Source organism: Malania oleifera, chromosome 9 (genome assembly GCF_029873635.1).
Source record: "Malania oleifera isolate guangnan ecotype guangnan chromosome 9, ASM2987363v1, whole genome shotgun sequence".
Taxonomy (NCBI): domain Eukaryota; kingdom Viridiplantae; phylum Streptophyta; class Magnoliopsida; order Santalales; family Ximeniaceae; genus Malania; species Malania oleifera.
Window position 1 is genome coordinate 26555186 of NC_080425.1, and position 15396 is coordinate 26570581.

The following is a 15396-nucleotide window of genomic DNA, read 5'->3' on the forward strand; positions in this document are numbered from 1 at the left end:
CACATTTGGAAGAACTGATATTGATCTCTTGTTATCTTTTGCTTAGGTCATCAAAAACTATCTGACATTCTTGAGACCAAGACAACTTATTTCCTGTTTTCAATTCCTCTCAATATATCTTTTGTAGTAGTTGGCTAGGCCAAGGAAGGATCATAATGGTTTCCAATCACAAGTTGGTTAAACTTGGCTTGTATCCATTTTTATTTGCCTCACCTTTGATAATGTGGCCTAAGAACTTGATGCACTTATGGGCGAAAGCACATTTCTCATTTTATAGGTAGAGCTGGTTCTCCCCTTGTTTGCTGAGAACCCGCTGTAGGTGTTTTCTGTGATATGCTCCCTTATGTTGGTGAGAATGTGCTACAAGTCTTTCTTGTGAGTTGCTAAAGTTGAGCTAAAAAGCACAATGTCATTGAGGTAGCCAACCACGACTTTGTAAAGATAATCTCATAAGCCTAGTTCATCAAGGTACAAAAAGTGGCAAGTGCATTGGTTAGACAAGATGGGATAACGAAATTCAAATGCTCTGTACATAGTAACACTAGTGATTTTCGATTCATGTCCTTTTCAATGCGGACTTGGTGGTAGTTCGCTCTCATATCTAACTTTGTAAATACTTGGCAGTGCTCAACTTATCAAATAAGTTTGTGATAAAAGGGATAGGGTACTTGATTTGATCAATCACTTTATTGTGAACTTGGCGACGCACAACCGCAGGCTTCTATCTTGCTTCTTCTGGAACAAATCAAGGGGCTTTGGAGGGTCGAATAAATCTTGCCTTATAGTAGCTCATTTAGTTTCCTCCATAACTCTTTTCAATTCTGGGGGTGCCCCTGGAAGGTATTCGATTTTGTTATCCACTTGGCGCTGAGGTGGGAGCGCCCTTGGAAATTGATGACACAGCACTCCTTGAAATCCTTTCAAAACTTCTTTTACTTAAATTGTGCCTAATTTGTTTCTACCACATTCTAGGTTTATTAGCAATGTAAGGAATGACAATTCTTTCTTCTTCAATCCTATTTTAAACCAAAAGGTTGAGAGGAGTTTCTTTTCATTTATGCTGCCAATAGCCACCAGCATTGTGCATGGTTTGTCCCTTATGGCTTGTTTGGTTCGGCAGAGTAGCTATTCATTGGAATGAAATGGAATATAATTTAAATTTTAGAAATTAAGGGAATAATTATTCCTTATATATTCCTACTTATTTCTTTCAACATGTAATAAAAAAGGAATAGACATTCCCATAATGAAATTTGGGAATGGTTATTCCTTGTCCATTCCTTATTATAGACTCATAAAATGTTTCACATTGTTATTTGCTTTATAATAATACTATAATTTCTTGTATAACTAATTGTAACTAATCCATTAAAAATAATAGGAGGGAGCACATAGTAGTTGAGATGTGTGAGAACATTTTTGGCATAGTTAGAGATGGACATTGTTGGGGCCATGGTCTTTGACAAGCATCGCTGCAGCAGTTGATTTTCGATTATGTTAACTCAGATGAATGTCAAGTGCTCCAATGTCATGTGATGTGCGCTTATGTGTGGGATGTGTCATGATTAAAGGGAAATTGTGTACAATATGAAGGTTTTTGACCTGCAAGCCATGTGCAGTGTCAATGACATATGTAGATTGGTTGACATGTTTGATTATATGGGGCAATAACTTGGTAGTTTCTTTTTATGGCCGACTTGTATGCCTTTGCCTGATGGCAATTGCATGGGTTTTAGATGTGGCATCTTCTTGGCCTTGTAATTGTAGACAGAGTTGGTTACGCCTTTGGTGATTGTTGGTTGCATCGAGCATGGCTTATGCAGTGAGGGTATTTTATTGTCTTAAATAAACTAGAAAGCATTGATATTGTCGTGAGATATGGATACGACACAATACTGAGGTGGCAATACAACAAATTCAAGAAAATGAGGATAAGCCATGGCAAGGGTACACTAATTAATTAATATAAAAATATATATTTAGGAATGTTTTTCCTTTTAGATGACAAATATTGTGGTATTTTTAAAAAAAAAAATGAAACATGAGCACCATTCATGCAAAATTATAAATTAAACATTTTACGAACTATGCTTGCACAAGCATCAACTACTTTCATTTTATAGAATAGTGGTCCAACAAAAAAAACAAATAAGAGGCATGGTTGATGGTTGGCAGTGGGCATGCTCGTCAAGAAATTTAAGTTAGAAAAGAAAGATCAGCAAAGAGTGGCAAATTGGTGATGACTTTATAGAGAGGGGAGAATTCTATGGATTAGGAGGTACAATGTTCTTCTACAAGGTTGCCACAATAGTTATAGGGCTCCAAAGTCCAATCACTTCAATGTCAAATAACTTATTTACTTTCAGTCTTTTGACTTCTATGGTTTTGTTAACAAAATTAAAGAGTCACAAAAAAAAGCATTTCAGTGCAAGAAATGTCTTGGAGGTGTTCTGACCATGTCAAGAAATGTCAAGAAGTGTCTCAGCAATGTCCAATAAAAAAAAAAAGTTAATTAATTTATGATGCTTGTCAGAGACATGTTGGGAGGTGTTGGGAAGGAGTCAGTATTTGACACATGTTGGACATCGGCACTTTAGGTTTTAGTAAGTGTCAATGTTTCCTAGTGAATAAAAGATTAACGTTGGGAGTGTTACTTATGTAATATGTTTGGATTATCAACATCATATATTGTCCTTGCACTTGCGGGATAATATACCAACAGATTTGATTGAGATATTGGTTGAACTAAGTGGACCTAGTGCCATCATGGTAGGTAAAAATTTGTGTGAAATTTAGGCCTTTGACACATAGTATCAAGAGGCCATTGGCTACAAAAACTAGGATAGCTTGGGTAATCTTGAGAAAGTCCATCCTCAATATCATATCAAAGTTATCTAGGGTGCCACTATGAAATCTATATTCACATCCTAGGCACCCATCTGACATGGTACCCTTGAAGCGAGTACAATTGTAGACGAAGCTTCGAAATTGATTGCTTTCAACTCCTCTAAATCCTAATGAACATGCAATTTTAATTGCTGAGCTTTAGACTTGATAACGAAGTTGTGTTTGGCACTTGTGTCAATCATAGTTTTTGTGCTCTTACCATTCGACAATTAGTCAACGTATCTGACACCCTCTTCTTGGGCTTTGTTCTTGGTTCATTTGGTATTCAATTGCTCTGAGAAATCTCAAAGCTCCCACTATGTTATTTTTTTTTCTATTGGATCTTCCATCAAGGTTGCCTTTTCCTCACTTAGGTAGTGTTTGGGAGCATGGATTTCAGAGCTTGGATTATCAAAATCCATGCAAATCCAGACCCAAGGTCCCAATTATATGCTCTCAAATGTAGGGTTAGTGCCTTAAGAGCATTCATAGCTATCCTTTGTGGGCATTCTACTAGTTAGTGAGGCCCTTTGCAAAGGAAACAGCAGATGGGAGGTCAGCTCTTTGGGTTCTCTAAGGTTCCTGCTTGCCTCCCTTTGAATCTCTAGAATAGAAGGGCATTCTTTCTCTCCTAGAATTAAAAGGTCTACTCACCCCTCCCCATTTGTAGGCTTGTTCCTTTTATTAATCCTTGACTCATTGTTTGTGAGGGTTGGCTTCTTACTTTTTAAAAGACCATCTAAGTAATCATCTAGTCATTCAACAGAAGCAAAGGGCGAAAGGAAGATCTCAGACCCCTTGTCTTCTTAATTCCTCTTTCGGCCTAGCTTTTAGTTCTTCGAGGAAATGAAATAATCTATTAGTATGTGTCATATCTTTGATATTGAACATTACAATCAAGAATTCTTGTATATACTCCCAAATTGAGCTGTTTTGTGGCAGATCTTTTGGTCTATGACAAGCTAGGTATTCCAATTTTTTTGGATAAAATTGTGTCTTTAGTTCCTCATTTTAGGCTACATGCCCATGGTGTAGCATTTAGTTTGGACGTCCTCATATTTTGCCCTCCATCACAACTTTGTGTCATCATTGAGATACATAGTAGCTACAGTGACTTTTTTCTTCTCCGAGTCAATTTGAGAGGCTTTATAGTACTGCTCCATGTGGGAAAGAAAAATGCTTAATTCTTTACCATCTCGAGCACCACCATAAGATCTCTCATAGTTTCACTCGACCCCTATCAGCCACTCTAGATCCGCTAACCATTTGCATGACCACGTTCAATTTTGTTTTCAAATTTTGCATCTAGCTTTGCATTTGGACCAAGGCATCTCTAATCTTGCTCTATAGCTCCACTAATTTCATCTAGTTTCACATTAGTGATGTATATAGACTCATCGACATGATCTATAAGCAAATAAATATTTTTAGAAAGATTATGTAGGGAGATCTCAAGTTACATTGGTCCTCCCCATTGGGAAGTTAGTGTCAGTATCATGCCCTTAGTTCTTTTAGCCTAATCTCAAAGGCTTCAATTTGTTCAACATTACTATAGAAGGGGCCTCAAGCTCTATAGGCCTATTCTCAAGGGATTTTAACTCGAGGAACAAGGTTTCAGCAATCCTTTCCTCAAAAGTAGTAGCATTTTCAAATATTCTTGTGTTGTTAACATGGGTGATTTTAAGCCCTATTGGCACACCCTTGGCGTTCGACGACTTTGCCACAATTGTGCGAGAGTTTAACAAATCTTGCCTCAAGCGTTTCAATGTTTTGCCTATTTTGCCTTGGGTGCCTCAAACAATCTGTCTTTGCTGACTTTGTGGCTCTTAGGTGCTAACTTATGGTGACTGACTTGTTCTTTGATACAAATGTCATGAACTCCAAGTTTCCTCTTGCTTGTATGGCTTATATGACACTTGTCAAGAAATCTTTCCGACCAAGTCAATCAGTGTTTTCACGATCAAGTTTATAAGCACGAGCATCATACAAGTCACCGTGCAACAAAGATAGAAAGAGAGTAATATCATACTCATCCATTAGCACAAAAAGGGGCAAGAGTTAAAAGAATTGCAAATGGCCATCGTACAACAGCAAACACAGCAAACAAGGATGACAACACATATTTGAAAGGCTCTACTTATATCATTCCTCAACATGACAGCAATATGTTCTTTCCTTGAAGGGTTATTGCTTACAATGCAAATCCTTGGAGAGAACATATTGAGGCACATATCCTTGGAGAGTAACATATCAAGTCATTACCTTTCCCTTTTTTCCGTTACACTGTCACCCCGTAACATGCTAGAAGGCTATTTTGATTGTAATGCTGTTCATTTATAGATTTGGTTCATGATCGGGTATAGATGAGATTCTTGTGATTTGTTGGGTGATATTTCCTATAAACCTCCACCTCCAATGGATGATTAAGAGGGATTTTCTATTTTTGAGAATGATGAATATGTGAGGAAAAAAAGACAAAATTGAGCAGATTGAGGCAGGTATTTTGCCCACCACTAGGTCTCGCTTTCCACATTTGCTAGATAAAAGATTTTGCTTTAGCTGATCTAGAGGGACAGGAAGTCTCTATGGATAGTGACAAAGGTAAGGCTAAGAAGGGATTACAGGAATTAGTAATTTGCAGTGCTATATTCAGTATGAAGCAAAGGTATTGAAAAGGGGCTTTCTGAGGTAGCATTTTTGGTAGGTCTCTTTTGGATATGGTTAGTACTGTTTGAGTCTGTTTTTTAGTTCTTTTTAGTTTTATTTTTTGAGGATTTCTTGTTCTCAACTTTTATTCCCTCTCTCTCCTGATATACCTTTTTTTTTTCCCCTGAAAAAAAGCATTCTTGAAGTTCATGCAGTGCTGTAGAATGATAATTTTAAGTTTGTGTCCCTTTTGGTTGGATAATGATCAGCAACAAAGGCTTTGCCCCCACTCACAGTTTGCATCTTTTGGAAAGGAACATTTAATGAGAAACTGAGTTGCTTGAGATTGTTGCCAAGATTGTTTGGCCCCTCTACAAAAAAGGAATAGTTAGAAGAGAAAGCTAATTCTTGGTAAAGAAGTTGCAATATGCCTGAAAACGATACCCACTCAATATAATAAATTTATTGGAAACAGCTAGCTTTAAAAGTGTCCAAGAAAATCTAAAAGCTGCCTTTTAGAAATTTGAATTTTTTTTTTCCCCAAATGGGTTATACCCAGCTTTTACTTTTGAAAAGGAGTTCAGCCAAAAAAAAGGGGCAAACTCACTCTTGGTGAAAACTTGAGACGGTGCATTTAAACTACGAAAATCTGAAAACATTTTTGGTAGTCATTGTTTAACAATTGGTCATCAATCTGTTTTATCTTTAACATTCAGTATTCAAGATCCACTTAATTGCTGATTACTTTTTTATTTTTTTTATCTGTACCTGATTCATTTAATATGATTTTCTGCTTATAGTTATGACAGGCGCATTTTGTTCTATCTAGGCTTTTGCAAGGATTGAGAATCATTACTTTGTCAACCGGGGTTTCTTTCCTTCAGACTCATACCTTTTAGATAACGTTGACAAGATAAGGCACATCAACACAACTATTGTACAGGTTTATGCTTTATCTTCATCTCCGATGGACATGATCTCTAATTATATATGCAAAAACTTATCTGTATTGCCATTTGTCAAATAATATTTCTAGTGATGCATTCACATGATATTTAGTGATAGACCTTGTTCTGGATGTATTTAATAGGAAAAGGAATGAAAATTCGCTGTTTTATTCTTGGTTTTGTAAGTAGTAAAGACCCACCATCTTATATCTTTGGGCTCTGTTTGTAAATGGATTGCAAATAGAGAAACTGTAATTTAGTGATGCTAATGATGCCATTATTAAATGAACTTGACCCAATAAATGAATATGCTTCAAATAAAGATAGAAAAGACATTTCATATTATATTCCAACTTATCATGAATGGTATAAATGTCATGCCCTTGATGATGGTCATTTGAAGTCTTCATAAGAACTGCCAGTCTGAGGGCCATAATGCGCAATAGTCATCTTGCTGGGAGCAGTGGATCGAGTATGTTGGTGGGAGGGTATCCTCAGAAAATTAGTCCGTCAGATCTGTCTTTTCTCGTGAGGCAAAGAAGGTGGGGGGGGGGGGGGGGACTGGAGCAGCCCTCCTACTTGTGAGAAATTGACAAACCAATGAATAACAATGATTGATTTGAAGTTTATGATGCTTATTCTTGATGATGAAACTACTCTCCCGTACATCTAGGTCCTAGATGAGAGGCAATTGTTGTCTCTCTCTCGATTGTAGGTGGCTTCACTATATAAGCAAGTCTGAACCATTTGTTGATGGAGTCTTACTCTTTGACATGGTTTCAACTCATCAAGGGTGTAGAACAATGTCTTTCTTTGACATGTCCCATATATCCACCATCAAAGCAAAGGAATCACAAACTCTTTTGACTGTCCCAATGTGCTTAATATCTTGTAAGTTGCTTCGAGCATCACAATTGACATTCTCGTGAAAGAATTGGGCATTAAATTCTCTTCTCAAATCTTCCCAAGTGTTAATTGTGCATGTGTCTTTTTGAATTCATTGCACTTGGTATGCCACCACAGTTGGTGTCTCCAGACAACTGTGAATGCTTCCATTTCCTCGGAGTCAGCCCAAATTACACCGAGTATAGTTCCATATCAAAGGGGAAGTTCTCCAACTCCTTAGCACCATGGGCACGAGGGATTGTTGTGGTTCTAGAACCCTTACCCAAGTAGAATTGGGAGTTTCTAATGCGCATACGAAAGTTTCCCATGTACGATAGAAACTTCCATCAATTGGTATGGAACCCTGTTACTGTTGAGATCCCTCCATGGCAACAATGCATTCCTCAAGTTGGACCATATCCACAACAACCTCGTTGACGTTCTTGACTTGTCACTATCGCTAATCAAGTCTCTGAGTGTCATTGCGTGATATGATTCTCCACAAAGCTTCACACAAGCACATAGTTTGAAGGCAATCTTTTTTTTTTTTTTTTTTATTTTTTTAAATAACAAAAGAAGATGACTGTATCAGTTGGAAGGCAATTGAATCATGAAACAATAAATCAAGGCTAGTCCTGCTGTCATGGGCCAAACACTTCACACCATGTGAAGGGTCATGCAACACCAATTATATTTCGCAAGGGAAGCAATTAGGCTAAACATGATTATAATGCCAGTGAGTTACACAATGATTGATGAACATTCACCCTCCCCTAAAGTGTTTTCCATGCAAATCTTACTAGCACAAGGAAACATCACTATGACCTATGACCTAGGAGTTGAGACTCCTCTTTTTTTTTTTTTTCCTAGAGTGCCACTTGACTTAAAAGGTAAATCCCAATCTACTATTTACACAATGGTTACCCCCGAATGGACACAAGACAAGTGGCCATAGGTGAGGACAAGGCCTTGGGCAATTTTGGCTCATGACTTTAATCTTTGACCTTGCCATGCTCACAAATTGTTTTAATCAGAGTAAAAAAAAAGGATGCCCCAAATAAATCCAAAGTGGTCTTTCTTTTACCTTTTTTAAAATATGGTAGTGCTTCAATTGATGTATCATAGTTCAATTTATGGCCTGTCTGTCCCATGATAGATTCTTTTTTCAAAGTTGGTTGAACAGGAAAAAAATTGGATGGTTTAAATGCATATTTTCTTGCAATCCTAATTAGGAACAGATTGTTAAAGTTTGCCTGCCTATATGCTGCCTGTAAAGTGACTATTTTAACTCTTTAACATGGGATTGATATTTTCTACTTGTGATCATATATGTCAAAGCTTTATACATTGTGTTTATTATTCCTTATGTTTCATTTTTAAACCTACGGAGAGGGAATTCTTTTTGTTATCGTCCATGCCTTAAATGTGGTTTTTGAGGTATGCCCTTTAAATATTGAATTGCCACTCAAATTTTCTACCTGATTTTAATGAAGCTGTTATCTTCAATTATCAGGGAAGATATGATATTTGCTGTCCAATGATGTCAGCATGGGATCTTCATAAAGCATGGCCAGAGGCAGATTTCAAGGTAAGACAAAGGCATGACACTTGTCTTGCATTATGTCAATTTTTACTATTTTCTAGTATATAGAGTTCATATTACGTTGTCATCTGCAAACACAAGTGATAGTCACGTCCAACATGGATATGAAAGCATTCAACATGACAATCCCCCAGTAGCTAAAGACAGGGTTGTTCTCCATGTGGTCTTTCTTTTCTTCTGTTATATTCCTTTTCTCTCTTTAATGCAATTCTTTTGTTTATCAGGAAAAAAAAAGAAAAGAAATTAAAGACAAGAAAAAGGACCTCCAATGGAGGAATTTTAGGCACTTGTATTGTAGCTATAGATCTATAAATTAAGTTTTCTGTTTTTATTTTTTTTTTTTCCTTCCAAAATTTTGGTTATTCTAGAAGTTTTAGGATTTTTTTTTTTTTTTTGCTAAGATGGATGAGTGGTATAACATTAAAAGATAAATTAAGAAATGAACACATTTGCAATAAGTTAGACATAGCTCCTATAGAAGATTAGATAAGGGAGAAACGACTCAGATAGTTTGGGCACTTGCAACATAGGCTACGTAGTGTGCCAGTGAGAAAGAGTAAGTTAGTTACCGTGAGGGGCAGTAGAACGGGTGGAGGTAGATCTAAAATAACTTGGAATGAGATAGTAAAGATTTAATAACCCTGAATGTGTCGAAGGAAATTGTCCACGACCGCATAAATTGGCGGAAAATGATTCATATAGTCAACCCCGCCTAGTGGCTAGTGGGACCTAAGGCTTGGTTTGTTGATGTTGTTGTTGTATTTGTTTTACTTTTGATGTTGGATGTATAAGTACTTTGTTTATGTGTATCATACAGTTAAAATGCAGTTGTGATCTTTGAATAAAATCTCCCTTTCCCTTCTAGGCTTCTACAATCCCCTTCTCTCTCCTTTTATTTGCTTTTGCCCCAGTTTCTCTTTCTGACCTACTTTACCCCCTTTTTTCCCCATATTTTTATTGGCTGTCTATATCTGTTTGGTATCAAAGCAAAACTAAAACTGCAATCACATTAACTTGTCTCTGTGATGGAGAATCGTCGATGGAGAACTTTAGATGTTTATATTGTAGCTACGTTTTTACATTTTAGTTTGAAGTTCCTTTCAAACTCAATACCCGATTTTCTTACAAGAGATTTCTTATAGGGGAAGAATGCCCTCGACAAAGAACAAGTGATTATTATTCAAAAGCCACCTCCTCAAAAGATGTCCCAACTCAGAATAGATTTTCACCCCTTATAAAACCCTCAACAGTCCAAACCCCTTCATTCAAGGAATCATGGAAGGCTAGCAAAGTTCTTCCTCTTCTCAGCATAAGTCTACAAAGGGTTACTTTAATGAAGATATCATCGAAGATCTGTTTCCCATTGAACCCGAATGGGAATCATCTTCCCCCTTTGATGTTATCAAAAGTTATTTCTTCAGAGGATGTTACTTTGACACTCCTGACCCTCTGAAGGATCGGAAGTTTTATGAATTAATTCTAATTGAAACAAACTCTGTTTTCATAGATCATAACTATGATATTCAAGATGTTTCAAGAGTCAATTTTTCAAAAATCAAAATTTTGAAAATTTTACTCCTTCCGAGTGGGTTCAACACCCACGTATCTCAAGAAGGTTTCGAGGAGTCTTTTCTCCTCAAAACTATGATTACAAAGATTAGATCGATGCGTGGTTCAACACCATATTTGTTCGTAACTACAACTATTCTTGGTTTATTCATTTCAATCAAAATATTTTGAAAAAAATTTCCCAAATGGTTTTTATCATGGTTTAAATTCTTCAGTCTTGAAAAATGTATTTTCCCAAAATCAATTCAAAATGACTTTGAATTGTTTCAAAAGAATTTTCATCATCCTCAAGACCTGTTTGATGATTCTTCAAGCCTTCTATTATTTTGTTCATATTTTATGATAACTTGGATTTTTTGCTGGGACTAAGTTATAGTTCCTCCAGAAGAAAGTTGAATATGTTTTTCAAAAACTATAAGAAGAATTTACAAGGTTAGATGGTGGGACAAATTCAACATGCCAGAGGGAAAAGTTCGTGCTTGGCTTGTTCAAGCCTTTGGTCATGATTCTCCATTGCAAAGTTCCTATCCAAAATCAAAAGATAAAAAGAAAGTCTTTGAAGAAGATGGTACTGTTTCACTCTGTTCAAGAAAATCCAAATCAAGCAGTATGAAGTCCAAATTAATCAAGATGATCACACAGTTGGAATTGGACGACTCTAATTCTTCCAATGATCATGATCCTCATAAGACTGTTGATTTGAATTTACTAGGATCAAATTTAGAGAATTGGTATGACTTTATTCATAAAGAAGATCCAACGGTTGAGATGGCTTTGAGATCAAAGCTCAAAAGTCTTCAAAGAAAAAGTATTTGTAACAATTGTCAAAAGATGCGGCTATGCATTTTCAAAAGTAATGAGTACCTTTCTTCATCAGCATTCAAGATTTTCAAGATGATGGGCCAGCCTCCAGACCTATTTTCAAAAGTTGCGGCTACTTTACTCAAAAGTTGATAAAGACAATTTATCTTTATTTTTAAAGTTTCTTTTTCAGCTGATAGCCGATTGGCCCAGCTTGTAATTATGAGTGAGTGATTTTTACAGTTGTCCACCTTTAGGCCAGCTTTGTAAATTTTTATTTAAGTCTGTCCAGAAAGTACTGAGTGATAGTGGACTTTCCACCCAAAAGTGACCGTCCATGTGTCGTTATCACCTTTACTTTATTAAAAGTCTTTTATTTTTTGTGTCGACTCGTTTGTCCTGCAAGGATCCAGTGTTGAATTTAGTGGACGATGGGGCCCAATGAGCACCCGCACTAATTCACCTTGGATTCCAAACCATTTGAAATCCGAGCCTTATGTCTATAAATTAGAGTTTTATTTGACACTCCTAGTTCATTTCTAGAAAGTGATTTTGAAGTAAACAAAATTAATAATTCATGGAAAAACAAAAGTGTTAAAACTTATTACAAGAAACCAACACCTCTGAGCTTATTATTTGAAGATGAACCTTTGAAATCAGAAAGCAGTTTTAGTGGTAATATTCTACATGAATGAAATCTTGGCGGTTTTACAGAATATCAAATAGTTACATTAGTTCAACAAATGACTTTGGCAGCCACTGCCTTTAAACTAAATAATCCAAAAGCTGAAGAACCAACAATAGCAAGTCTACTTGTTCAAGGATTTAATGGATCACTTAAGGCTTGGTGGGATAATTATCTCACTCCAAATGAAAGAAAAGAAATATATACTGCAGTCAAAATAGAGGAAGTTAATGTTCAACCAACTCAGGTAAGTGATGCTATTTCAGCATTGCTTTGGTCCATACTTAAAGCCTTCATAGGAGTACCTAATAATATTTTAAAGAAAAATAGTGTTATATTAGTCAACTTAACTTGTCCAAAATTATCTGATTTTTTATGGTATAAAGATATATTTCTTGCAAAAATTCTATGGAGACCAGATGGTAGAAGTGGTTTTTGGAAAGAAAAGTTTATAGGAGGATTACCAAAATTATTTGCTCAAAGAGTTAGGGATAGAATTAAAGATACCTTAGGAACAAATTATGCAACAATCACTTATGGTCAAATAATTAATGTCATTAATCATGAGGGTTTAAAACTGTGTAATGAACTTAAAATACAATCTCAAATGAAAAGTGAATTTAAAAGAAATAAAGGTGAACTAGGAGATTTTTGTACCCAATATGGGTATGAGAAAATCCAAGCACCGTCAAAAAAGCATAAGCATCATAAGTCTTATTATAAAAAACCTACCAAAAGATATTACAAAAATTATGACAAAAATTATTATAAACAACAAAAAAAGAAAAATTATTCCAAACCATCTAAAGGTAAGTTTAAGTCGAGATATAAAGATAAAAGATAAATAACTTGTTTCAAATGTGGTAAGAAGGGAAATTATAGTAAAGACTGTAAGGTTAAACAAGAAATCAAAGAATTAAATTGTAGTGATAAACTCAAAAGGCAAATGCTTGCTTTAATTGTTAGTAGTGATTCTGAAATATCTGAATCAGAAATATCTTCTGATTTCTTAAACACGATCACCAAGCAGCCATGCGAAGTTCATAAACATCCCTGAGAATTACAGTCGTGCCCCTGATTTTGAAACCCTAATTTCAAGACATCAATTCACTACACCTCCTTCACCATCACAAACACCACCAGAACCCCCTCCTTTGCAATTTCACCTTACAAGGGGTGTGGGTCCATGCGCCACTTGGAGGTGTTCCAACCGATCTCCTTCAGAAAGCTCAGATCTGCTAGTATGCTCTTGACAAATGAGCACCACTATTCAACTTCCCAACCCTTGAGCTGCCACCTGCCAGAGTTTAAATGTTAGAGGAGCCTTGTAGGTGGTGCATGCGCCCTATGTTCCAGCAACCTGTGAATGGGAAATTTCCAAGCTATTTTCTTGCTTCCAAATTTGCGAGAACTTGCCTCCATCCACGATAAATTGGGTTTTCCCTTGAGATTTTGAAGCAAAATTGAGGAAAATTCAAGTGCTAGTGCAAGTTATATGTTTTGGAGGATAATTTCAGCAACAACACTGGATTTGTACTTCATTTGCTGCATTTTGTAGGTTTTTATTTTGTGGAGACTTAGAAATTAGTAAGTTAGCCTGATATTGGACTGCCATCTCAAATTTCTGAGTTTTGGAAGCCTGCCAAGCATTCAGAGTGAAGCTCAGCTGTTGTATTTTGAGATTTACAGTGACAAATTAGTTTTCCTTTGCAAGATTTTGATGAGTGCAAATTCAATGTGCCAGCTCCATTCTTCAAGTTTGTGCATCAATGAGCATCTGAGGGCCTTTGGTAAGGTTGCATAGACTTACACTACTTGGACTCCACTGAAATTGAATCAATGTTGTTTTTCTATTTGGTACTTGTTTGAATTTTGCATAGGTCCAAATTTACACTCCATTTTAAACAAAAAAAATGAGTCAGTTCCGTATATGTGGTTCCTACCTAGTTGGCAATTCTCAACAATTACTGGACCAACTACATAGTTGTAGACAACTTTCTTCTAGTGTCGATGATTATTACCTTGGACTTAGAAACCTCATTTATTGGTGTTCTCTTAATGAGGAACCTAGAAATGGTAATTTTGTTTAAGAAAGGGTTGAGGGATGAAATAAGAAGGTATATAAATGTCCAAAAATGTCCCAGTACTCTATCTGAGGCTTATCATATGGCTTTGGAAGCTGAGAGACTTCTCCAACCACCAACCCATAACCCTGCTTCCTATTTCAAAGAGTTTTATAGATAAATTTCTCCAAGGTCATGAGGTATTCCTAAATCCTTCCAAGACATTCAAAAGAAAAACTCAAATTGTTGAGGATAAGCAATCAAATATCAAAAATGCCCATGCAAATTGTGTGTAGTTCAGTATCATGACTATCTTAATGATTTGCATATTACTAATGCACAATTTTTTGATTCTTTTGCGGACATGAGTCGTGAATCTTTTCAAATTGAGGCTGTAGACTTGCCTTTAGTGACCCTAAACACTGTGGGAGCCTCTCGGCCAGAGATGGACCTTGACTTGTTACTGAACTTGGTCTTTGAGGCTTGCAATGATCATCAAAATTAGTTGCCAACTTCTAGGACAGATATATTTGTCAATGACCTTGCTCTTCAACCTCAATTTTCCATTTCTAACCAAAGAGTGAAGAACAAATGCTTGCTCTGGACTGTTGAAAAAATTCTTTAATAATGGTACCTATTGTTGAAAATCCTGTTGACATTATTTCTCCTCAATCCAGTAAACTTGTGCCTCCATTCCTTAGATCTTCTACCACTACATTTCCCTTAACCAAATCTAATGAAACATTATCCATCATCCTAGAATATGGATCAAATGCATATTTTCTTGAGCTGCCAAAGTTAAATTGATTTCTCGTCTCTGGAGGACTTGTTAGTTTATCAAAGGACATTGCAGCATTCTATGCTACTTTTTGTTGGAGGATCATCTAGATATTCTCTGATGGTGATTGACAATGCAATGCAGATCATACCTCTTGTTGAGTTGCCTACATGTTCAACTTTATTCCCACTCATAGAGTTAAAGCTATTATGCCATTTCAGAACTCAAGGTCGAGTTTTCTCTAGCAAAGGGTGTTTGATGAACCTCCAATGGAGAGCTTTAGATGTTTATATTGTGGCTAGGTTTTTATATTTTAGTTTGGAAAAATTCAGGTTATTTTTGAAGTTTAGTTAGTTTAGGATTATTTTTCGTGGGGTTATTTTTTAATTTCTTGTTTTATTGGGGCTTTCGTGTAAATATGTGTTTTACTTAATTGAGGGTATACGTTTTGAACATGTAAGTTATTGTACACTGACAATGTAATGCAGATCATGCCTCCTGTTGATTTGCCTACATGTTCAACTTTATTCCCA

General features: G+C 36.1%; 1 protein-coding gene across 1 annotated transcript in view; it reads left to right on the plus strand.

The window, feature by feature from the left end:
- The window catches only part of LOC131163975 (proline iminopeptidase), a 54257-nt gene that overhangs the window by 36476 nt on the left and 2385 nt on the right, over positions 1 to 15396 (plus strand). The window contains exons 9-10 of the mRNA XM_058120843.1: positions 6362 to 6475; positions 8878 to 8952. Coding sequence (XP_057976826.1) covers positions 6362 to 6475; positions 8878 to 8952 — 189 coding nt within the window. The remainder of the gene's footprint in view (positions 1 to 6361; positions 6476 to 8877; positions 8953 to 15396) is intronic.